Genomic DNA, 24664 nt, shown 5'->3' with positions numbered 1-24664 from the left:
GGTTGTTTGTTCCTGAATGTTCACACAGCGAAGTGCTTTGGTTCAGTGAGCCGTGCGCAAGTTGCACCTTGTAAGCCTACAGTTGCAAACGCTTATAAAGCACATCCCATATCGTAGAGTGGAGCATTTTCAACCCACAGCTCGTTTTTCGAACTGAGCGCCTGGGACTGCGCTGGAAGGCTTGCAGAACTCTATTCACTGCCTGGCGACCAGTGGACAGGCAACCTTTCTCCAGGAATTGCGTATACCAACGCTTATGGAAGCTCTTGTGTCAGGCCGATCAAGCCCAAACTGACGCCGAAAACTGCGCAGAACTGTGATCACAGACGTCGTTTTAGCATATTCTACAACACAAAGCCCTTTCTGTTGTTTGTAAAAAACACCATTTTGCACGAATAGTTCACATGTTCACGGTGGGCATTTCAAGTGAAACTTCTGAAGTTCATTTGCGAACAGCGCTTGGAAGCTGACCTACATAGCTCCGTCTGTCCACCGATCGTCTTTGGATGTATGCGGCTCGATGAGTGTCAACGACCTCAGTTTCGATGTAAAAGCTGTAGTGGTAACATCGCTCTCCCGTTGCTGTTGCAGCATTGTCAAGCGTACGTTTTTTTTTGTAAGTTGTTTTTATTGCCTTGTTTTTACAGCGTTTGGGTGTTTTGTGTAGGCCTACTAATTTTCCGTACTTTGTGCACTATTGTAAATTTTTTATCCAGTAACGATGCTGATCAACTCTCGCTCTCTCTCTCTCTCTCTCTCTCTCTCTCTCTCTCTCACGTTTTACAGTACGTTTGGCAACAGTGTATCTGACACTCATTTGTTTTGTCCCGTCAGCAACTTTCGGTGCCTTTCGACACGAAAATGTCAGTCGAAGAGAATTCAACTGATTGCTGATTCGTTGTTTCCCAGCCGCCAGCTAAAAATGCGACCAGTATACATGACCCTTCGCCCACTGCTTACCGAGATCGAAGCAAGAAAATAGGTACAATCTTTTCCGGGCACCCTGTGTATATGTAAGGAAGAGAAACGGGAAATATATACGCCCTGCAATAGAAACGAAACGTTTACAATCAGTCGAAAAGTGATTGGAAAAACTTTCTATGGAGACCATCCCTATGGTCTTTAAAGTATCCAGAAGTTATTCCACTCTAAGGAGGCAAGTTTCCAAGTCATACCATTACCGAAGGCTCCACACGCGGTGTCCAATATGCAAATGCATGCAGAAAAAGGGAGGCTGAAAAAAAAAAAACTTGCCACGTGCCTGGAAGGTGCATAATTACCATGCACTATCATGCATTTACCCTGAGAGCCCCCACATCACAGGAGGGAAACCTTCCCCCCACCCCTTCCCAGAAGCCACGAGATTTTAATGATTCACTTGAATGTTGCTCCGTTCCGCAGAGGTCCTTAGGGGGGATGTTTCGATTAGCTGCTCCCACTCCCTCCCGCCACTTTCAACCTGACCGCATTACAGCTACAAACAGACTGGCCGAAATTAAGTTCATGGAAGGGCCGTGTTTCAGCATGTAGGGCTTTTCCACAAATTGTTCTTCAATAGTTTCCAGAATTTCACATGTTTTTCGTTGCACTGTTATGATCTGAGAGAAAGGAAACTTTTGATAAAATTTGCAGGGCGTAGATATGTATTGATAAATTATGGTGTCCAGGTATAAATATATTCACACACACTGTCGCTCACTCCTCTTTCTGCGTTTTAGTTTCAATTCTCCTTTCCTCCATTTTGCCCTTCCTCTCCTCTATTTCCTCCATGTTTGTCTTCTTTCATCTATCCCTGCTGTCCTTTCATCCATGTCTTCTTTCCTTTATAACTCTTTTCTTTTTCTCCGTGTTGCCCTCTGTTTCTCTTCTTGTTGTCTATGTCTCTCTTCCTTTCCTTTTTATATATATTATTTTCTTTTAGTTTCTCCTTTTGGTACTATTATCGTATGAGGGAAACACCTACGAATCATATATTTCGGACTTCTTTACATTGCTAACGTGTTATTTTCGAATGTGGAACATCTCCTAAAGTGAAATAATGCATATCAATGTCTATTTCTTAGATTTACGAGTACTTACTGTTACTTGTTGTTTCGAATCTGTAACACATTATGGCCGTGATAGCGTACTGGTTTAGTGGGCGTTCTGAGAGTGTTTTGTCGATTTATGCAGTGTTGCAACCTCGTTCACCGGAAAATATCTACTTTCGTGCCCGGATTTGAAATTATGCTAATACGTCGCAAACCATTGACGTTAGCCTCATAAACCATTGACGTTAGCCCCAAAAAACATTCACGTTAGCCCCAAAAACCATTCAAGCTAGCCCCAAAAACCATTTTCCGTAAGGTTAGGTTAGGTTAAGTTAGGTTAGGCAAGCATAGTTAAAAAAAAAATAAGAATACTCGACACGTCATGTTCTAGTGAAAACACGGCGAGGCTGAAACACTGGCTACGGGGTTGCATCATCTTAACACACGGAACATTGCACTCTCGTACAGAAAGCAAATGGCGGGAGCAGAAACAGCGTGTCGGACGGAGATTTTCGCAGAAAACAACACGCATTCACATTAAAATGGATCAAATCTACATTCAGGAACTTCCACAACGCTAAAGAAAATTATTTCCGTAAGTACTTTCTCCTGTAAATTTGAAGGAAATTTGAAGAAATCCGTTTCCCTCATACGATAATGTTAACCTCCTTTTTCCTATATTTATCTTCCAATCATGAATATCTCTCTCTTCTTTTCCCCTTTATTTATCTTTCCTTTACGTTTCTCTTCCTTTTTCTATATCTATCTTCCTTTCCTATTTATATCTATTTCCTTTCCGTTTCTCTTCCTCTTTCTATATCTATCTTCCTGTCCTCTTTACTTCTATTTCCTTTCAGTTACTCTTACTTTTCTATATCTATCTTCCTGTCCTCTATGTATCTCTTCACTTTCGCATTATTTCTCTACTTTTTGCTCGATGTCGCTTTTATATGTGTTTCTATTCCGTTCCTCTAGACTTCTCTTATTTTCTCCTACTTTCATCTTAATTTAATCTACATCTCTCTTCTATTAATTTATGCTTTTCTTTTCTGTCCTCTATGTATCCCATCCTCTTTTCTCTTTGCCTTGTTATTTATCTAGTTTCCTCCTCCATTATTTGAATTTCGGGCCTCCCCGATGGGCCAACTCGCTTCCTCCCCTTCTCTTCCGTTATGCGCGGCCTTGCTCCGCAGATTCCAGAGATTACATGCATAAGGTGTACCTCAAATTTATTTGTATTTCCTTATCGGTCCCTCTTTCTTTTTTCCTTCCTTCATCTCTTAGCATCGTTTTTCTCAGTAACTAGAATTGTGCATTGACTGAGGAGGAAGTGGTCAAGGTTCAACAAAGGTTTCCAGTGACGCCGTCAGATAATTTCGTTTGAATGAGCTCTGATTCGGTTGTAGTTACTCTCTTTTCTTCTTTATCTTCCCCTGTTCCCACTGTCTCAATCTCTTTATTTCGCTCTTTATCTATTGCTTACTCTGTTTTCCATTGTTTTCTTCCTTTCTTTCCACCTTTTTCTTACATTGACTCGCGCCCTTTCTTTCTTTGTTTTCACCATAGCTTTTCTTTCTTTCTCCCTCTCTCTTCCATTGAATTTTCACTTTCTTTGTTTCTCCATCTAGCTTTATTTCTCTATTTCTTCCACCGATTATCGCCCTTTCTCTCCTTCTTTGTTCTCCTGTTTCTATCTGTATCGCTCTTTCTAACTCTTTTTTCTAATTTTTATTCCTCTCTCTAAGTTTGTGCTTCTATCTCTACTCTAATAAATGATTTTGAAACTTTCTCCTCTTGATTAATTGGGTGGGCAAGGACTGTCGGTCAGAGCCCCCCCTCCCCCAGTAGCGACGCATCTAATTACTACTGAGCCAGTGAATTGTTGTTGTCGAAATGTTGGTTTAAGTCCACTTTATGAACAGAAAGGCTAATCAGGACTGGACCTACAGTTTAAAGTGGAATCCGAACCACTATGTCCCTCCACAGGGTTACTGAGCCAGTTAGTGAGCGAGTTTGGTGAACCGACGAAACAGAATAGATCACCACTAACATTCCAGAGATGCAAACTCAAGACCAACATGGAGACCATGGACATATCCAGAGAGGGGCAAGGAAAATTAGTTGACCTAATTTTTTGTAAAAGCAAAAGCCTTAATACCGTTTCAGTGATTTTGACTTCTCATTTGAAGGCCAATTTTAGCTTAAACATTAAACTTGTAGTTGTGCCTCTGGCTGGAAATTTAAAAAAAAAGAAAAAAAGGAAAATACAAATTGTAAATATTAGAAAATGTTATTCTTATGGCTGTTTGCCCTTTGGAAAATAATGCAAAATCGGCACCTATGAACCGAGGCACATGCGGAGGGGGTAGGACCCCACTCATTCTTGATCTAGGTCATATAAGAGGTGATGTAATCAGCATCACGCTCCGTCTGCGTTTACGTCCTACCTACCTACTTTATTCAGGGACGCTCTAAGAAAAACTCCCATTTGAGATAACCCATTAATGGCCGAGTGCACCAACGGAGATCGAAATTTAAACTCGGATCGGGAAAGGATCATTAGAAAATTCCATTGCACGAAGACGGTTCAACAATTGATCGTGATCTAGAAACATCAAACGAGTTTATATTCTGATCCGCCATTCGCCACCGTTTTGGTGGCTGATCCTGGTTCACGATACTGACGCTTCGACTGCAGGCAGTTGTTTTTGAATAGAAAAAGAATGGAAAGTGATATCAAGTGCGTGCAAACGCTAGAGATTATGGAGATACAATGCTGATAATTCGAGCACTGTGTAAAAACTGCCAAAATAATAATAATAATAATTTGTGGTTCTGTGGTCCAAAGTCGCAATGTTCTTAAATATTTTCTACCCCAGAACACAAAACATATATAAATGTCATATATTGCTACATGGTGTTGGAAATATTTTTGTATAAATTTACGAAAATACATGTTACTGGCTATTTACACGACACGACAATATAAATATATAAGAATTAAGAAATGAAAAATTCAAATACCACAGAGATCAGTATCATCAAATCTAATGCATTTCGTAAGACATTAAAGCGTTACGAGCTAAGGTTCTGTCCCGTAGAAGAAGGTTCCATGCTTTCTCCTTCTCCTTTTGTGTTGTGCCGTCAGTTCTTTTTTAATATTATTTTTCTACACTCTACTACATCCTTGTACTCGTCGACAAGGTTGATTAGTACATATCTCAGATTCAGAGAAGTTTGCAGCCCGAATTATTTTCTTCTCCTACATGTTGATACTTTTACACATGACACTACTCTATGCGGTTCTTGATTGTGATTTGTGTTAGCCAACCAATCAGGTATAGCCTTACAAATCAATCTCGGATCAGTTGAACGGAATCTCATGAATGTCGTTTTTCGTTGGTGCAATACAAATCTTTAAACCAAGTTCATTTAGAGTGGATTAAAATTGATCTCGTTCATCTGAACTTCGAAATAATCGGCGTTGGTGCACGTGGCCATAAGGGAATCGAACTCAAGTAATCCGTGTAATAGACACCTTATCGTCTATTACAGGAACGTCTTTGATTTGGTAGACTAGTAAGTTCAACCTCCTCCCTCCCTTTCTCTCTCTACACACACACATACACACACCCGGTGGAAGCACAGAGTGGTTCAAATCCAACTTTATACTGTAGGTCCAGTCCCGATTAGCCTTTCTGTGCATAAAGTGGACTTAAAAAAAAGCAGAACTCAAGGAGTTATTTCTATATGTAAATAATGTTCGTGAGGAAGAAAGAATACACAAGACAATATTGAAAAAAAGCTCTTTTCATTTAGTTAACAAACATAATTGACAAATTGTTCCAAGGACTGAACAATGCAAGACACAAAAAGACAAATATTTAAGTCATCCTGAGCACAAGTATTATCATAATTTAAGAGCATATATGCAGTATGTATTGGTAACGCAGTAAATACAATGAAGACTGTTATAGTTGAAAGAAACTCTTTTCAAAGTTAGTCGACATAGCGTTTGAAATTTTGAAACCAACAGTGTGATTGTTCCAATGAGCAATGCCCATCAGATCAAAATTTGGAATTATAGCTATAATTGTTAAAATTATTACTTATGTCATAAACACTGTAGAAAACATACATCTCTAAGGTAATTTTCAATATAATTATAATTTTTAGTGCTGAAGAAATGAAATGGGGTAATACATGTTTTGATGCTATTTGTTACTTTTTTCTTTACAAGTGCGAAGCAAATCGTAATCAGAGTAGGCCCCCATGAACGATGAGTACAAAAGGGCGCCGAGGAAGTACAGGGTGGCCACTCTAGGGCCATGATAAAATTCAAGTATAATTCCCGGTTTTCAAGGCGAACTTTCCAAAAAATCAAATCAATCAAATCAAATTCTAATTCAATTCAATTAAAATTATAGATGAAAATATTTAATTTAAGGTTCGGAGTCTACATTTGTCATTTCACAAACTCAGATTGGAAATCCATCTGCAAATACAAGTCACAAATGTTACGGAATATACTAATTACGAAGAATTGTTAATTGTATGAGGATTTCAAACTCAAATTTACCTAATCAAATTCTTCAAGATATCTTATTTTGCAATAATCTTTCCCTCTGTCAGGTAGATTGTTCCGCAAAGAACACTAACAAAGTAGAAGAATGGAGAGAATTCTGTTTTATTTTCCAAGCAGCTTCCTTTTTTTCTTCCTCCATAAACATAAAAGCTAAACTGTCAAACTCTTGCCTCGGCTGTGCATGAATTCAATTGTATTAATAAAAGTTGTAATTTTTCACGTCTACGGAAAAAAAATTCACGCATAATTCCCGGAATTCCCGGTGAGTAGCCACCCTGAAGTAAATTAATATAAAAATGGAAAAGACTAAACGTGGTTCCTCGTGAAAATGTTAGCGGCCTTTTAAATTAATATTGTCGCCAGTTTGCAATGTAATATATTCAGTAAAAAAAAATCTCCCTCTCTGTGATCGTATAAAAACTCTATAAGAGTAACATGAATTTTATGTTGCACTGGTTCGGTTCCCATTTTTAAACTGTGGCTACAGTCCCGATTAACCTATCTGCGCAAAAAGTAGACTTGAACGCAGAAACAAACACTCAAAAATATTAAGTGTAATAACGAGGTTTATAAAAAAACTATTTTGTCCCATAAATGTAACGAAAAGTTGTAAATTACGTTCAATTTTTGTTCTCAGCTCCGCATCCATTCAGGGCCGACTCTGACAGTAACTAATAAATATTTATTTTAAGATCGCAAAAATATGGTAACAACAATACTTATTCACAATATCAGTGAATAAGAAAAACAATGACAAAATATGTGGAACTGTTTTGTATACACCAACAAAATAAATACAAAATAAATACATTATCCAGCAAGAGCGACAAGAAAATCAAACAACAGGGGAATTGTTGATTGTATTTGGCAGTAAAATAGCATTTATTATTAATATTTTGCTGTTGGGAAATTATTTATAAATAAATAACATCAAACATAGTGTACCGTACACCTGCATATTTACATGCACATACATGAATGCATACAATCACACATAGCCTACATCTAATATACTTGACACGTGCCATAGGAGAAATAATAGAGCTGACATATTAATATTCGATGTATTCTTAGTAGGCAATATATAGAGCATTCATGGGCACATAATTCGTCCTGCACAATAATTGACAAAGGCTTAATTTTCCATATGCAAGTGTTACAAGCTGTAGATTTCATATTTTTTTTCTTGTACGCTTGAGTTACAGAAATAATATATTTTAATGTCAATTGATTTAATTTATCAGTAAGACAGTCAGAAGAATCTCAAAATCACTTTCAAAATGCATGATAGCAAGTGAAAACTTTTTGATAGGCGTGTCAAATTCATTACAATAATTTGTCTTACTTCACTTACACTTTAGAAACTTTTTGATTTTAGATTGTTGTATGACGAGATTGAACTCTTAATTTGCGCATATAAATATAATGTATCAATAGCTTCTATAGAAAGGACGATTTAACAAACAATATGCAAAAGATATTTCATGCAAATTTTAATATGCCAATCACTCTTTTTATTATTATTATTGTTATTACAACTCTTGTCTACCTGGGGTGTTCCATGTATGAATATAAATATTATAAATAATACAAATTTACCAGTAATCTATAAGAGTATGCACTTAAATAAAAAAAAACTTTAATGCAACTAAGCAACGTTTTTTTTCTTCCAAATTATGTATTCTCATCTCAAGTAAATCCATGTTTCAATATTTATGCAACAGGAATATGAAACTACTTATTCATAAGTTTCATGAAATTATTTTATACTCGTACCCAATAAGGATTATTAAAACACAACAAAACGAACGTAAATTTTCTTTTTTGTTTCAACAAATTGTATGAGGAAAAAGCACAAACATCATTTTCACACGATACGTTTTTCCATTTTGTACAAATAACGTCGAGGACACTGAGCAACAATAATTATTACTAACGAATGAACATAAATGTCCTACTGACTTGCATAATTGTTAAAATTCTTATCCAGTATTTGTACATATGCAGAAAAGTTTTGATTAACATAGGCGAGTTTGCCATAGTTTGTTTTTGGAAGTGTGTTACATAGATCACCAGCTCTAAGTTCATATTACCAGTAAAATAATGTACAGGGTTATTAAAAAATAATTGCCTGAATTCGTGGTTTTGTGGAACCAGCGGTGTGCGGGACTATTCGCATTGTGGAACATCAGACCATGTTCCCTACAATAAAATCACGAAACCATGGAGTTATTTTTTAATAGCCCTGTACGAAAATAGATGGAATAAGTTACTGGTTGAAAAAAGAGCATGTATTAACCTATATTCAAAATCATTATTCTTCCTGGAGATTTTATCTAAGCGTGTTAAAACATTATCAGCTCAATAATTTAAGGAATTTTTTGTAATAAGCTACTAGTTTACATATTCAAACGTCAGTTTTCGGCAAGTCGGTCTGAAAATTCTTTTAATTATTTCTAGATATTTGTAAGCACTGAGGACATACAATTGTTTGGAGCAATTATTGTGCAAATAACAAAAATAATACTGTATACACACGAACAGCACGAATTTCCTTACTCCCACTTAACAATTTCTGCACAACAATTACTTTGGCAGATACGTATACAGAGCATTTGAAACATATTATATTTGAATCTATAACATGAATGAAAATAAAGGAAACATTAAATACACTCACACAAATATACAATAACAATTATTCACAATAAGTGATGTATCAAACAAAACACAGATCGGCCCATGTGTACAGTGCATTGAAACCGGATGAAATAAACATTTTTTACAACATATAGTTGACGCAAATATGTAAGCTCATGCTTAGATTTATTTTTAAAAAATTATACATAATATACCTATTGAGCTATAGGGAAAATACGGCGTTGAATTGAACACAATTTTACACTTATATTATCATAAGAATCACAATCACAATGAACGGGATCATTGCTTTACTAATAACATTTAGTAACTAATATCCATTTATTGTAACACTTGTAAAACAGCAAGCCTTTTTTAAAAGCCCGAATGGACAAATGTAAAGCATTATGAAATATGTATGAAGTTATTTGCCACCGCATGTTTTTTATGCTTTGAGCCGAGTAAAAATGTTTGTCGAAGCAGAAAGCTCTAATGTTATTTTCATTCTTACATTTTATGTTGTTATCACAGCCTATTGCTTTGAATTCTTTGATTTATTGAAGACTTTTTTTTTTTTCTCGTGCCATTATACTTCTCTTGTGATTAGTTTTGAGCGGTGGAAGAATGATAACGTAATATTTACACTCTGGGAGTAACCGATTATTAGATTTTGATCGGTGCTGCCATCTGCTAGCCGGATTGAAGATTCGAAGCAACAAGACTAAACACCTAGAGAGGCTGAAGCACTGTCCCGGGTGAAGCAAGCTGAGTGAGAAGTTTTGCCTAACTGTTTGTGCACGTAGCTGCAAGCTGCCCTCTGATTGGTTGCCAGTTCAGTCAGCCAGTCTCATTGACCACACTGACTACTCTGTGAAAAATAGTTAGGCAGAACTTCATATTCAATTTGCTCCAACAGAAGACGATCGATTCCAGTTGTCCCGCTGCTACCACTCCATCGAAATGATCAATGGAGTAATCCAAAAGTTACAAGAATACATCCCTTGCTCCCAGAGCATAAAATCTCTTCGAAATCTTCAATAATGCATGCACGAGTACTACAGATGTTTTTAGATTGGAGACCTAAATAATGTGAATATAAGCAATACTGAATTCTCTAGCTGTTAAACCTTTAAAAAAAAGTTCATAGCCGCGTGGCAAGATTACTACTAGTAGTCAGGAGGGATTTCTTTTACATTGGACGAAACGGAAATTGGACGTTTGTTTTTTTCAAGTGGCAGGATAACAATAGATGCGAAAATAAGGATTCAAATCCCTCGCATTGTTGCTACATGTAGGGGGCATAGTGTTGTCGTTGTCTAAGAGCGAATTGCAAATTGTTGTAATCTAGTTTCCAGTCCGGGAAACGGTAATCTGGAAGTAGCTTTTGCACATCTCGGAAGTAACCAGATTTCAATCCAATAGATTTTACCTTTGAAACAAACACGTGAAGGTCGATCATTCTGTACCAGGAGAATGAATCGATCGTAGGTTGAAAGCCCTACGACGTTTGTTAAAGTAACGAGTTAGTATTGGCACTTTCATTTCTGAAATATAGCTACATATTCTGATCAAAGCATATACTCGGAGAGAATTTGACGTCACTCTATTCTGTTGTCATTGTCCTTTAGCATCCTTCACTGTTGACAAGGAAGAAATGATACTATGGATCATACTGAAAGGAATTTGGAACGTGTACTTCCAATTTGACATGCTATACTCTACGTGCCTGTGATATCATATACCTAGGTATATCACTGAAATAATTGCGAATTATTCTAAGGAAACAACAGCAGTGTTAGCATGATGTTGAAACTTGCCAGAATTGTCCGATATGCGGCCATATTAGGGCCACCCAGTCTAGAGTTATGTCTCTTCGATTTGACTGATGAATGATACACCTTCTGATCTGGAACTGCATGTCTGTCCGAGTCCGAGTCTTATTGAATTGGTTCAATTTTTAGGAATTAACGTACACACTTTTTTCAAATTTCTGACATGGAAATGACAATAGTTGCAGACTTCCCTTTTTCTGGGGCATGTGCTACTACAATTTACACCTATGTCTGGCGCGCAGGAGAAATTTCGTATTAGGAAAATATGTTTTTTACTTGAAGAAAGAGAAAATTACAGGGAAAATTGAGTGTTGTTTATTATTTGGGGAATCTTGTAATAAATAATTCATAAAGAATTAATTTGAACTGAAGGAGTGTCAATTTTACATTATTGGTTAACATTTTCTAGTAATTTACTGTGAATGATTGTATCCTGCATTTTGACTTCAAGATTTTGGAACAGTGTGTTCTACTTTTGGCTCATAGTAATGTAGTAGCTCTAAGCAAGCACTACTTTTGAAGGTGTAAATAAAACTGCTACTCCAGCCAACTTAAATCCTATCACATCAGTACTACCAATTAGCCTCCATAATCGGTGAAGAAATATGGAAAGACTATGTGATGACATAGTGTCATTTTGTTTGCAACTTTAATCTTGGAGAACAACTTGCTTACTTGTGATGTTAGGAATAAAGAGCACACCCGAAAGTGAGGATGAGTTACATTCAAAAGCTTTAAAACAGCTATGTGGTGGCTCGCTCTTAGACAACTGAAACACCACCCAGCTCCGCTCTCCTAGGACGCCTTCTTTGGTTTACTAATACGCTAGGCTATGCTAGACTAGGCTAGAACTAGACTAGAGTAGACTAGAAAGTTAGTTGTGGAAATCATAACACAGCTGGTGATGCTCTTATGTTTTCTCGTAGTCTCGTCTTCGGATGACGGCGAAATGTGTCATCTGGAAGGAGTTGCTCTTCTTGTTACCCCTCTCCAGCGTCCCCGTCATGCTGTAGCCCATGTTGAAGTCGGAGTTGCTGACGTTGGATGTCAGGTAGAGCTGCAAAGGTGAAAAACGCCATTAGATTGGCTGCAGTTGTTGTTGATACTAAAGGGTAGTTCGGAGGGACTGGCAAGATGGGTGGAAGGAGAAGTAGGTGATCGGTACAGATCTATTGCTTGAATAGAAATCAGAATATCTTGGCTATGAGGTGACAGTATTGCAATGTGTTCTATCTTTGACAAACATAATTACAAATAATGAATGAGCGGCTCGGGAGTAAATGTTGATAACCCACTAAGTATGGATTGAAGAACATCACAAGTGACATTGTCATTCGCGTGCTAGCTTATGTGTTACCCAGATATTCCCGATTGTTTCGGTCAATTCCAAGTTGCTGAATGCACGTCGTCTACTATTGTGAAGCAACAGAAGACTTTGCATCAACAGGAAACTGTGTAGCAGCAGGAGATTTTGAAGCAAGAGGAGACTGTGCAGGAATAGGGGACTGCAGCAACTGAATGCAGTGTTTATTGAATTTCAAATGGAGTGTTGTTATAAAGTTTTACTACCGAGACGCTGTATTCCTACATTCGGGAAATCAAGTATACTTTATGATGCCATCAGCAGATGGAATATGGGTACAGGTGCTACGGGCAGGGAGGGTTCACAAAACATATATATTGAAATCATAGTTGAATTATTACATGCAATGTATAAAGTGTACCAATTTAGTTCTGTTATGGAAATACCTGTATGCTCGGAGTCAAGCGCCTGTGTTAATTGAAAATCGCAGTCAACTATACCTGTGTGTGAACGGGCATGCAAAGTCCACTGCTATGCTTGAGGTAGTTGATACTCTGCCACCCTTAAAGACATCTACGCGTCATTCATTGCTACTGTTCAGTATGGCAACTCCAGAAGAGAGGCCAGCGCTTTTCTGCCGTGGAGAACTGCAATTTTCACACAGGAACGCCGCTGAACAGCAGGGAACCTTACGTTTTGAGCACCCCTCAAACGATCACACTCCTGGAGTTTCTGAAGGTTTCTGCATGCGGAGCCAATATTAAATGTTGATTTCTAGTTGGCGCAGTTGAAAAAGAGCTGGGTTTTCTGAGAGATTAATATTTGTCTCCTCTCTCAGGCACTATTGTGCGGCCATTAAAGTTCCCAAGAGTTTTATATTATGACCCATTTTAACCGAAAATTGTTTCCAGCTAGGAAAAAAGGAGGAAACCGTTGCCAGGTAATTATTTCTCGCTGCTCATAACGCAGACATTTATTTCTCGGTCATATTTCAACAAAGGAATAAAATATTCAATTCGTTTCCTTAGCAGGAAAGGGGAATTCCCGAGCGCGACCAATGGGATGGGGTGCCTGGAGCGCGGACCTCAAAGAGAGCAAGAGAAAAAAGGCGGGAAGCCAATAAGGTTCATTATTGCTTGCGGTGATGAGTTTGCAGAAAGCGAGCGGGAACGGTGATGGGGTTTCTTCCTCTCTCTCTCCCGGAAACTTAAATTTTCGTCCATTCTTAATGCTCTTTCTCTTCCTTTTTTTTCTTTCTCCCTCGTCGTGCTCAATATTCGAAGTTCAGTGATTGAAAGAGTGGGAGGCATAAGAAAGTCTTTCAATTAATTCACCCTCCAATAGCCCTCATCCTTCTTCTAAATTCACCCTTAAAGGCCTTTTTTTCCCTTGCTCTCTCGCCGTGGAGGTATCGACTAATTTTATTCCGAGACTTTATCGTATCGCAGGGTCGCCCTCGCGAAATTTTCTTCAGGGGACCCGGAGGTGAAGTTGGAGCAAGTTTCCCGCCGTGAAAGCATTCCAATGTCGGGAGGAGATCTGCGTATTTGAACGTGGGACTCGGGACCGGGGGGAAATTCTAACAAAAGCCTGAGTCAAGAGAGGAAAAGAGAGACAAGAAAGTTTCTTTTCTTGTTCTTCCCTGACAAAGAAAGGACAGCGATATCGATTATTGATCGCGAGGGAGTTATCGACTGTTTCGATGTCTGTAGACATCTAGAAGATGACAGAGCCCGTGAGTTCGGATGATGGGGGTCAAAGAAGAGTCGAAGAACTGATGGATTTCGTTTTCCACATCACATCGAAGCTGTGTTTTGTCCTACGCTCGATCTTTCACGTTAACATAATCGGCGCCATAGGGACGCTTGCGTACTCCTTGTGTTGGCATCAGTGGCGTTCGCAAGGGGGGGTTACCGTGTTGAACCCCCCCCTTGAGCTTTTGAAATATTATGGAAAAGGCTGTAGAAAAAATTTAAAATGGCTAATTTATTATAGTCAAAGATCTGCGACAGTAATAATAATAATAATAATAACAATAGTCTACTACTACTAATAAAAATTTGAATTATTATTCCCATGCAGCATGGAGAAAAACATAACATTCCAAACACAATCTAAGCGGTCATAAAGTTCAATTTTGCAATTTTTTTGCAAAAAGTCCTGCAGCAACTCTCGCGAGAATTGTGAAAATTCCTTGCTTCGTCGCAGTGTGCCGACCTTATTGCAAACGTTCTTCCCAGTACTGATTTCACATCCCCTTGTGAACTCTCAATTGATGCTGAGTCTCCATCCACATCATTAAATAATGTTGAAGAAGTGCTTTGTGAATCACCTAGAAGTGATGAATGTGTTGGAATATCTTTAAACTTACTTTTGAACAAAAACATAGACTCAGTGGAATTTAGCAACACGTATTCTCGCGCTTCATCATCCTGGGTGAGTTCCATAAATGTAAATTTCCCCGTGCATATAGCACCGTGCCATGAAGGCACACGTAGTGGTGTGATGAGCCCCACACATTCTCGACCTCGGTCACTTTGCAGGTGATGTGATCAGCACCATGCTCCTGCAGCCTTTATCCCCCAGGATTGCTCTCAGGTACCCATGATATTAGGCTGCGTGCGGAGATAAGATTAGATAAATTCCAACCAATTCCTGGACTCGAACCCGGATCTCCCACGAGGTTGTCAGACTAGACCACCGCGGCTCCTTGAATGAGTTTCATATTTTGATTATTTCAATAAATTTAATATATTTGCTTGTTTTCATGGATTTTCTTCACACTTAAAATGTCTCACTTATCATATACAAATAACCGTTGACTAGACAATTATTTCGTAACAAAGAAACAAAAAAATGTAATTGTGTCCTATTGCTTTCATAAATATATTTATGCAGATCTCTACTACTTAATAATAGTAGTGATATATATATATGTAGTAACAGCAGCTGCATTAGTAGTACTATTAGTAGTAATTAAATTAATTAATTAATTATAAGTATTATTAATTAATTAATTAAAGTATAATAAAACAATGGTAATGTGAATTTGTAGATTGTTTTCGAAATAACCCCCCCCCCCTTTTGATGAAATCCTGCGTACGCTACTGGTTGGCATCACCAACCCCAATCGCACTCCCAATTTTAATCTCAATAGTTATAACACAAAAACAATACATAATGTATGTGGAATAATTTTACTATAGTAAACATCGCAATAAAATGATCTGCTCCTTCACACTTGTCCAAACTGTAACCACGTTTCGATTAGCATATGCGTATAACTATAATTTTTAATTACTATTCACAAACAATGAATTTTAAAGCAGTATCGCGCATTTTCTTACTGTTTTATGTAGTTATTCGCTTATGTATATTACTTATATGATTTTCTGATTCCATTATTGCCTTCTTCATTAACTATATATTCCTAATATAGTATCATCACGTACTATATTATATAGTTAATGATAAAGGCAATAATGGAATCAGAAAATCATATAAGTAATCATATCTAAAAATACAGCCAACTCGGTGCTGGAAGGCACAAGTGGTTCGAGTCTCACTTTGAACTGTAGGTCCAATCCCGTCGAACCGATGTTCATCGCAGCCCGACCAACTCTTGCTGGTCTCCCGCAAGTACTTATCCCTGCATCAAGCACCGCTCGTTCTTTCATATCCCTTCTTCATTCGTAGTATTAATATTTACACCTCATAGCCAACAATAATATCTCACTATCTAAGACATTACATACTCTAGCATAGACCCTGCTTAACATTCACAGAATAGCGTTAATGACTATCCCTCATCTCATTCATAAACACTAATGCACGACACACAATATAACCTATGCTAACAAAACATTACCCAACCAATTTCATACTTATGTAATATTGTATCTGTATCTATGAATATTATTAATGTTAACTACTAACACACATTTACCTCCTACTATTACTAACTTTTATTTCAATCTTACATATCTCCTCGTAGAATGCTTTGAAAAAAAACTTTGTTCAGGAAAATCAAACAAATTTCGTTCTTCACACTGTGGCATCCATGCCAATGTCACAGTGAATTACTGTTAAAAAAAATTCGCGGAACTGACGTCCTGAGTTAATTTTCCGGTACCAGGGCATAAACGCATACCACCGAAAGTATGCGGGTGGAGGAGGGCATATTTTGGTGCCCCCCTTTTAATTTAGTCCCGATTAGCCTCAATGTGCATAAAGTGTGCTTAAAACACAAAATCAATCAATTAACTTCTCGACAACTTCCGTGTTCGAGCCAAGCCTGAGCATGGACGTTCTTCATTAACATCCTTTTATCTTTCATACAATCACCACTCATCCTCAACGTCACGATTAGCCACAAGTGGCAGAAAAGAGATGCAAAAGTAACAAAAACACAAATACATATTAACATTATACAAGATGTCCCGAGAAAGGTGACCGAAATACTGACCCTTTCACACATCTGGTTACCTTTCTTCGTGTCTCCCTGTATTTCTAATGTGTATAGGTCAGAAAGATGTTGGATACAGTTATAAAAGATGAACAAATTAATAATGTAACTTTCCTGCAAACAAGACATAATAATAATAATCCGAATTACTGCATATAACACTACACCAACATACAAACACACATGGCACTCGCATCCTGGCACTATTTATGCACGTTAGTCCAGGGAATTTATTTTAAATACGCCAGGATAGAGAATAATATAATGCCGGAATTCTGCGAAATTAAATTGTAATTGTATTTTTCTTCAGTTTACGTCGCTTTTCTACCTATTTAGGCTGATCGCGACGGAGAAGATGGGTGATTAATAGGTGGAATTGATAAACGGACACCAACCACGCCAGGACTCGAACCTGAGACCATCGATGTGTGGCGAGATGGTGGCTCCAGCACTGAACGTCCTCGGACACCGAACCAAACCTAACATTTTTATCAAGTAACCTGGTTTGTCAATAATCAAATACTAGGCATTTTGAAGAATCAAATATCTGAATTGCCAGTAAACCAATGCACGTCTGAAGAAATCAATTTTTTGCATTCCACGGGAAGACTCATCTGGAACCAGTCTATACATGGAACTATATTCTTAGAGTCATCTTACACAGACTTTCAGTATCGAGTGTTCGATTAGGCCAATCAAAGAGTTCCAATAATCTAAATGTTATAATTTTCGACCTTGTCCATCTTATTTTCGTATTTCAGGTGCATGGAAGCGTCAACTTTAAGCCTATCTGTTCCAGTTGACAAGTGATTGTCCGATCAGAGTTACTCTCACATAAAACTCCTTTACGAAGCCAGAGATAAAGCTTCACGCTACAAAGCTCCTTTACGAGACCAGAGATAAAGCCTGATGCTACATAAAGCCCCTTTACGAGACCAGAGATAAAGCCTGATGCAACATAAAGCTCCTTTGTGAGACCTGAGATAAAGCCTGACGCTACAAAGCTCCTTTATGAGACCTGAGATATAAAGCTCCTTTACGAAGCCAGAGATAAAGTCTGATGTTACATAAAGCTTCTTTACGAGGCCAAATATCAAGCCTGATACTACATAAAGCTCGTTTACGAAGCCAGAGATATATTCTGATGACACATAAAGATCGTTTACGAAGACAGAGATAAAGTCTGATGCTACATAAAGCTCCTTTACGAGACCAGAGATAAAACATGACGCTACAAAGCTCCTTTATGAGACCTGAGATAAAGCCTGACGCTACATAAAGCTCCTTTACGAGACCAGAGATAAAGCCTGACGCTACAAAGCTCCTTTATGAGAACTGAGATAAAGCCTGATGCTACATAAAGCTCCTTTACGAGACCAGAGATAAAGCCTCACTCTACAAAGTTTCTTTATGAGACCCGAGATAAAGCCTGATGCTACATAAAGCTCCTTTACGAGACCAGAGATAAAGCCTGACGCTACAAAGCTCCTTTATGAGACCTGAGATAAAGCCTCACTCTACAAAGTTTCTTTATGAGACCTGAGATAAAGCCTGATGCTACATAAAGCTCCTTTACGAGACCAGAGTCAAAGCCTGACGCTACAAAGCTCCTTTATGAGACCTGAGATAAAGCCTCACTCTACAAAGTTTCTTTATGAGACCTGAGATAAAGCCCGATGCTACATAAAGCTCCTTTACGAGACCAGAGTCAAAGCCTGACGCTACAAAGTTCCTTCATGAGACCTGAGATAAAGCCTGATGCTACATAAAGCCCCTTTACGAGGCCAGAGATAAAGTCTGATGCTACATAAAGCTCCTTTACGAGGCCAGAGATAAAGTCTGATGCTTCCTAAAGCTTGTTTACGAGGCCAGAGATAAAGTCTGACGCTACATAAAGCTCCTTTACGAGGCCAAAGATAAAGTCTGATGCTACATAAAGCTCCTTTACGAGGCCAGAGATAAAGTCTGATGCAACATAATACTCCTTTACGAGGCCAGAGATAACGCCTGATGCTATATAAAACTACTTTATGGATCCAGAGATAAAGCTTGATGCTATAGAGGAGCATTCAGCACAAATTATGGTTACACTGTACATCTGTACTGTACATCTTCGTTACCTTTTAGTTGCTTCTGATATCCAGAGGAAAAGGCAATGTTTATGAAAACAAGGACATAAAGACAATACCTTGAAGTCTGGGTCCGTCGTCATTCTTTTGAAGGATCCAACAATATACAAAGTTCCGGTTCCTGTATCCACCATCTTGGCCTGAGTGCTGTACCTGTAAGAAAGCATAAGAAAAGTTTGTAAGAAACGCACAGAAGCACAAAACAGCCGTGGATATATAATTCCAAGAAAAGAGAAATAGGAATTTTAAATAGAAACATGTTTGTATACAGTGTAAAATATTACACTTTTTGAACATTTGGGACACTAGAACTACTTTAGAACTACGAGCTACGACGCCAGGAATCCCGGCCTGCCATCTAGCGTTAATTTGAAGGAACGCTGCATCAACTTCCGGGATGGCAGCCAATCAGTAGCCAAATATCGCTAGAGGTTCTGCAGTACTATAGGGTTTGTACAAAACCTATAGTGCTGCAGAACCAGAGGTATATAACACTTTCTTATTGGCTGTATGCACCGGAAGTGTTTATGTTCCGTGTCCATTGTTCCTTGCTTCTTCATTTACAGCAAGAGTATGGAAAAATAAGACTTGTGATTATATAGTAATAAAGTTTGTAAACAGATTGTAGAAATTATGTTAAGAAATATACGTTTATATAATAAAATATAATGTTTAGAATGCTATACGTTGGATATACATAATTTTCTCAATAGTCATTGGTAGTTACAATGTTTGCACTGATGTGACTTTAAATAGAAAAATCATTCACTTCAAGAAGAGTTCTGATTCCTGTCTTCTAAAAAATTAATTTAAATAAGTTTGCTAAAAAATTAACCTTAGTGTAAATGGGTTTCTTATCTTGTTGGGATGGATATCTGAAATCTACACTGTTAATTTGAACCCTGCCATCTAGCGTTAATTTAAAGGAACGCTGCATCAACTTCCGGAATGGCAACCAATCAGTAGCCAAATATCGCTAGAGGTTCTGCAGTACTATAGGGTTTGTAAATACGCACGGGATGAATTTCATCGTAACATCACTCATCATCATTTTCACGATTAGCCAAACGTGGCAGAAAAGGGAAGTAACATAAACCAAATCAGTCACAAATTATTTCACACAACTAGTCAAAAATTTACTGTAGAGGTGTGAAAATGTACAAAAGTATAGTAAAAGCGTGGAGATATGCATTAAAATTCTGAAAAAAATAGTACGAAACGGAAATACATTCCAAAAGTGTGAAACTGCACTTGAGAAACTACGTTTGAATATTTTAGTGCACTTTCACGTTTGTGACAGTTCTGTGTAGTTTAATACACTTTGTCAAAGTTTGTGGATACTTGTGTGTGCACTAAAAGTAATGAAAAGCAGGTCACACAGCGTTCCAAAAGTATACTAACGAATGTATTTTCTTAATAGTGAAGTAAAAAAAAATCCTCGGTGATTTAGCGGAAAAAGCTGTCACCTCTTGTAAACAGTGGATCTAACAGTGGATCCCGATGAAAGTGCTGGTTCGGATCTCCGTTTTAAACTGTAGGTCCAGTACCGATTAATCTACCTGAGCACTGAGAACACAACACAAGCTTTCACCTCTTTGACACAATCGTGTGAGAAAAGTAGGAAAGGAAAACGGAGTTTTTATTTAGCAGAAAACCTGCCCAAAGCCTCCACCCGATGGCCCGTGAATACCCAACCGCCGAGGAGAACACAAAGGCAACCAATTCCGCACCGAAATGGAGCGAGAGTTCACCGAGCAAGAGAGCAACGTCCTAGCGACGGCTGAAGTCGAAAAAGTTTCCCCGAAACTAATTGGCTGATCATTATTTGGGAGCAGCCACTGAGAGAGCAGAGAAAAGCTCCCCTAATTAGTCTCCGCAGGCATTGTTCTCCAGCCGCAAACATTCTTCTCTTCCACTGATCTCCGATTACGGATCGTTAATTTCGAGGACTTCTGTTTCTGGTTGAACACAAAATGCCAAGAGTTGGCAAAGTACAAGGACAAAGTCAGCATTAGATATGTAACAGGCAGAAAGTCAGCATTAGTAACGCAGCACAAAGTCCATTATCAAGACGACAAGGAAGAAGTTAGCATTAGCATATACATAGGGCAAAGTCAGTATTACCAACACAACAGGGACAAAGTCAGCATTAGGAATCAAACAGAGACAAAGCTAACATTAGCAAGAAGACAGAGACAAAGTCAACATCAGTAATCCAACAGAGACAAAGTCAGCATCAGCAATCCAACAGAGACAAAGTCAGCATCAGCAATATCCAACAGACAAAGTCAGTATCAGCAACAGAACAGAGACAAAAGTCAGCATTAGCAATCCAACAGACAAAAGTCAACATTAGCAACGCAACAGAGACAAAGTCAACATTAGCAACGCAATAGAGACAAAGTCAACATTAGTAACGCAACATAGACAGTCAGCATTAGCAAATATTCAACGGAGACAAAGTCAGCATCAGCAACATAACAAACAAAAGTCAGCATTAGCAATGCAACAGAGACAAAGTCAGCATCAGCAATATCCAATAGAGACAAAGTCAGTATCAGCAACACAACAGAGACAAAAGTCAGCATTAGCAATCCAACAGAGACAAAGGTCAATATTAGGAACGCAACAGAGACAAAGTCAACATTAGCAACGCAATAGAGACAAAGTCAACATTAGTAACGCAACATAGACAGTCAGCATTAGCAAATATTCAACGGAGACAAAGTCAGCATCAGCAACATAACAGACAAAAGTCAGCATTAGCAATGCAACAGATACAAAGTCAGCATCAGTAATATCCAATAGAGACAAAGTCAGTATCAGCAACACAACAGAGACAAAAGTCAGCATTAGCAATCCAACAGAGACAAAGGTCAATATTAGGAACGCAACAGAGACAAAGTCAACATTAGCAACGCAATAGAGACAAAGTCAACATTAGTAACGCAACATAGACAGTCAGCATTAGCAATATTCAACAGCGACAAAGTCAGCATCAGCAACATAACAGACAAAAGTCAGCATCAGCAATATCCAACAGAGACAAAGTCAGTATCAGCAACACAACAGAGACAAAGTCAACATTTGCAACGTAACACGGTGACAGCGCTAGTAACGTAACAGGGACAGTGTCAGCTGTAGCAACGGGATAGGGACAAAGTCAACAACATTAGCAATGCAACAGCGACAGTCAGCATTTGCAACGTAACCGAGACGGTACTGGAAACGTAACAGAGACAGTGTCAACGTTCGCATAGCAATAGGGGCAAAGTCAGAATAACCAACGAAACAGGAACACAGTCAGCATTAGCAACGCAACATGAGCAAATGAATATAAATATGACAGCGAAAGGCACATACATACAAAAGTTATATAATTAGCAACGAAGAAGTCATACACATAAAAAAGTTCAGAATTAGCAACGTAGATCAGACCCATATAAAAAGTTCAGAGTTAGCAACGTAGATCAGACCCACATAAAAAGGTCAGATTTAACAACGTAGATCAGACACACATAAAAAGGTCAGAATTAACAACGTAGATCAGACCCATATAAAAAGTTCAGAATTAACAACGTAGATCAGACACACATAAAAAGGTCAGAATTAACAAAGTAGATCAGACCTACAAAAAAGTCCAGAATTAGCAACATAGACTTGACTCATACCGTGTTAGTAAAGTGAGAGTGAGGGAATTCGGACCAAGAGGACTCCTACTAACAACCCTAACATGCGCCCTCACGACTGCTTGTGGCAACACGAGCGGTTGGAAATCATATTTTCCCCTCTCCACTTCCAGGGATTAGGTTCGGAAGAGATTCGAATCGGGGAGACAGGAAACCAATCTTGCTCATTCGCATCGGACGGAATCAATTCCGAAGGAGCATCCATCAAAGGATGGATCGGGGACTTTTCTCCTTCTTCATCTCCCGAGATAAATCGCATCGCTGAGATGGGGAACGTAAATTCGAGGAAGCAAATCGTGTTTTCATTCCTCCCCATTGTTGTCTTCGTCTACGACAAGCGGAGGAGGGAAATCAAAGGAAGGATTCGATGGAGACGGATTGCAGGAACCACGCAGAGAAACCCTTCTGCAGAAGAATTGTATTTGCTGGAACGTTGTACAGTTTCTCACAACTGAGCTTGTATTCGCTAACATGGTTCAAGATCATTAGACGTTCTGTAGCAGAACCATAGCGAGAAATGAAGCAAAGGACCTGGAACGCAGGTTTCTTGCATTATACAGTGTGTTTCCGTAACCATGTCTCAAACTTTCAGGGATGATGCACGGGACAAAAGTATAAGTATCAGATGAGGAACCCGTGGAAACGCCTCGTTCAGGAGTTAGAAGCCAAATCCATTGCAATAAAAAGGGTAATTAGTAATGTAGAGTGTCCGAGAGTCCTTGTACCTCTACTTGCGTGTAACCATGTTGAAACAGATACGTATGCAGTAATAAATAAATATACCATATATATCTAGGGACAATATCTACAATGTAATCTAGGTCAGACTCACACAAAAAGACTAGAATTTGTAACGTATAACACTCATACAAAATTTCTGAATTGGCAACGTAGATCAGACTAAGACAAAAATCTCATAATTAGCGATGATGGATATACCCACACAAAAAGTCCAGAATTAGCAACGTAGATCAGACCCATACAAAAGTTCAGGATTAGCAACGTGAACCAGCTTCATACAAAAACTCCAGAATTAGCAACGTAGATCAGACCCATACAAAAGTTCAGGATTAGCAACGTAAACCAGCTTCATACAAAAACTCCAGAACTAGCAACGTAGATCATACCCATACAAAAGTTCAGGATTAGCAACGTAAACCAGCTTCATACAAAAACTCCAGAACTAGCAACGTAGATCATACCCATACAAAAGTTCAGGATTAGCAACGTAAACCAGCTTCATACAGAAACTCCAGAATTAGCAACGTAGATTATACCCATACAAAAGTTCAGGATTAGCAACGTAAACCAGCTTCATACAAAAACTCCAGAATTAGGAACGTAGATCAGACCCATACATAAGTTCAGGATTAGCAACGTAAACCAGTTTCATACAAAAAAATCTTGAATTAGCAACGTAGATCAGAAACGCACAAAAGACCACACTGAGAACTAGACAGGCATATGCAACCCGAGACAAGACCGATACCGAGATGAGCTTTCCCCAAATCTCGTTTCGGCACCGTCCCTACATACTATGGAACTAACTCGTTGTTCCAGAGTACCTTGCGTGACTACAGAAGCGGGGATCAGAAAACTCCGTGAAATATTCCAGCGTTTGTTAGCTCTTCGTGTTAGGAGCATTATGAAGCATTTGCGTGATGCATGTCTACCCAGCGTATGCATATTTATATCGCCGATAGAGAGAACCGCATTTTCACGCATGAATTAGAACTCGATGAGGCTGTCGTGAATACACAACGCGATGGTAAATTAACTGCTGGACGCCTGGTTGAAAATAACAACCTGTTTCGTTTCGCTCAACATGGGATTCCTCGCAGAACGGGAACAAATAGAGATGGATAGATGGAATTTGGTGACTGCATTAAATCAGGAACCTACAGGCCACCTCGATTACGTCAGTCTGCCACTGTTCACATTCCGTATCTAAGGAACTATATAAGCTATAAAATGTGCTTATTAGAATGAGA

The 24664-nt window shown here is 38.5% G+C and overlaps 1 protein-coding gene across 1 annotated transcript in view; it reads right to left on the bottom strand.

Moving 5' to 3' along the window:
• Positions 1 to 11391: 11391 nt before the first annotated feature.
• LOC145996802 (uncharacterized) overlaps positions 11392 to 24664 on the bottom strand; it is a 115554-nt gene continuing 102281 nt past the window's right edge. The window contains exons 4-5 of the mRNA XM_083133334.1: positions 19044 to 19137; positions 11392 to 12144 (exon numbers count right to left, since the gene is read on the bottom strand). Of these exons, the coding sequence (XP_082989460.1) occupies positions 11998 to 12144; positions 19044 to 19137 (241 nt within the window). The 3' untranslated portion in view covers positions 11392 to 11997. The remainder of the gene's footprint in view (positions 12145 to 19043; positions 19138 to 24664) is intronic.

The sequence above is a fragment of the Lepisma saccharinum genome, chromosome 13 (genome assembly GCF_977018435.1).
Source record: "Lepisma saccharinum chromosome 13, izLepSacc3.1, whole genome shotgun sequence".
Taxonomy (NCBI): Eukaryota; Metazoa; Arthropoda; class Insecta; order Zygentoma; family Lepismatidae; genus Lepisma; species Lepisma saccharinum.
Note: the sequence above shows the minus strand (reverse complement) of the source record. Positions and strands in the feature narration are given on the sequence as shown.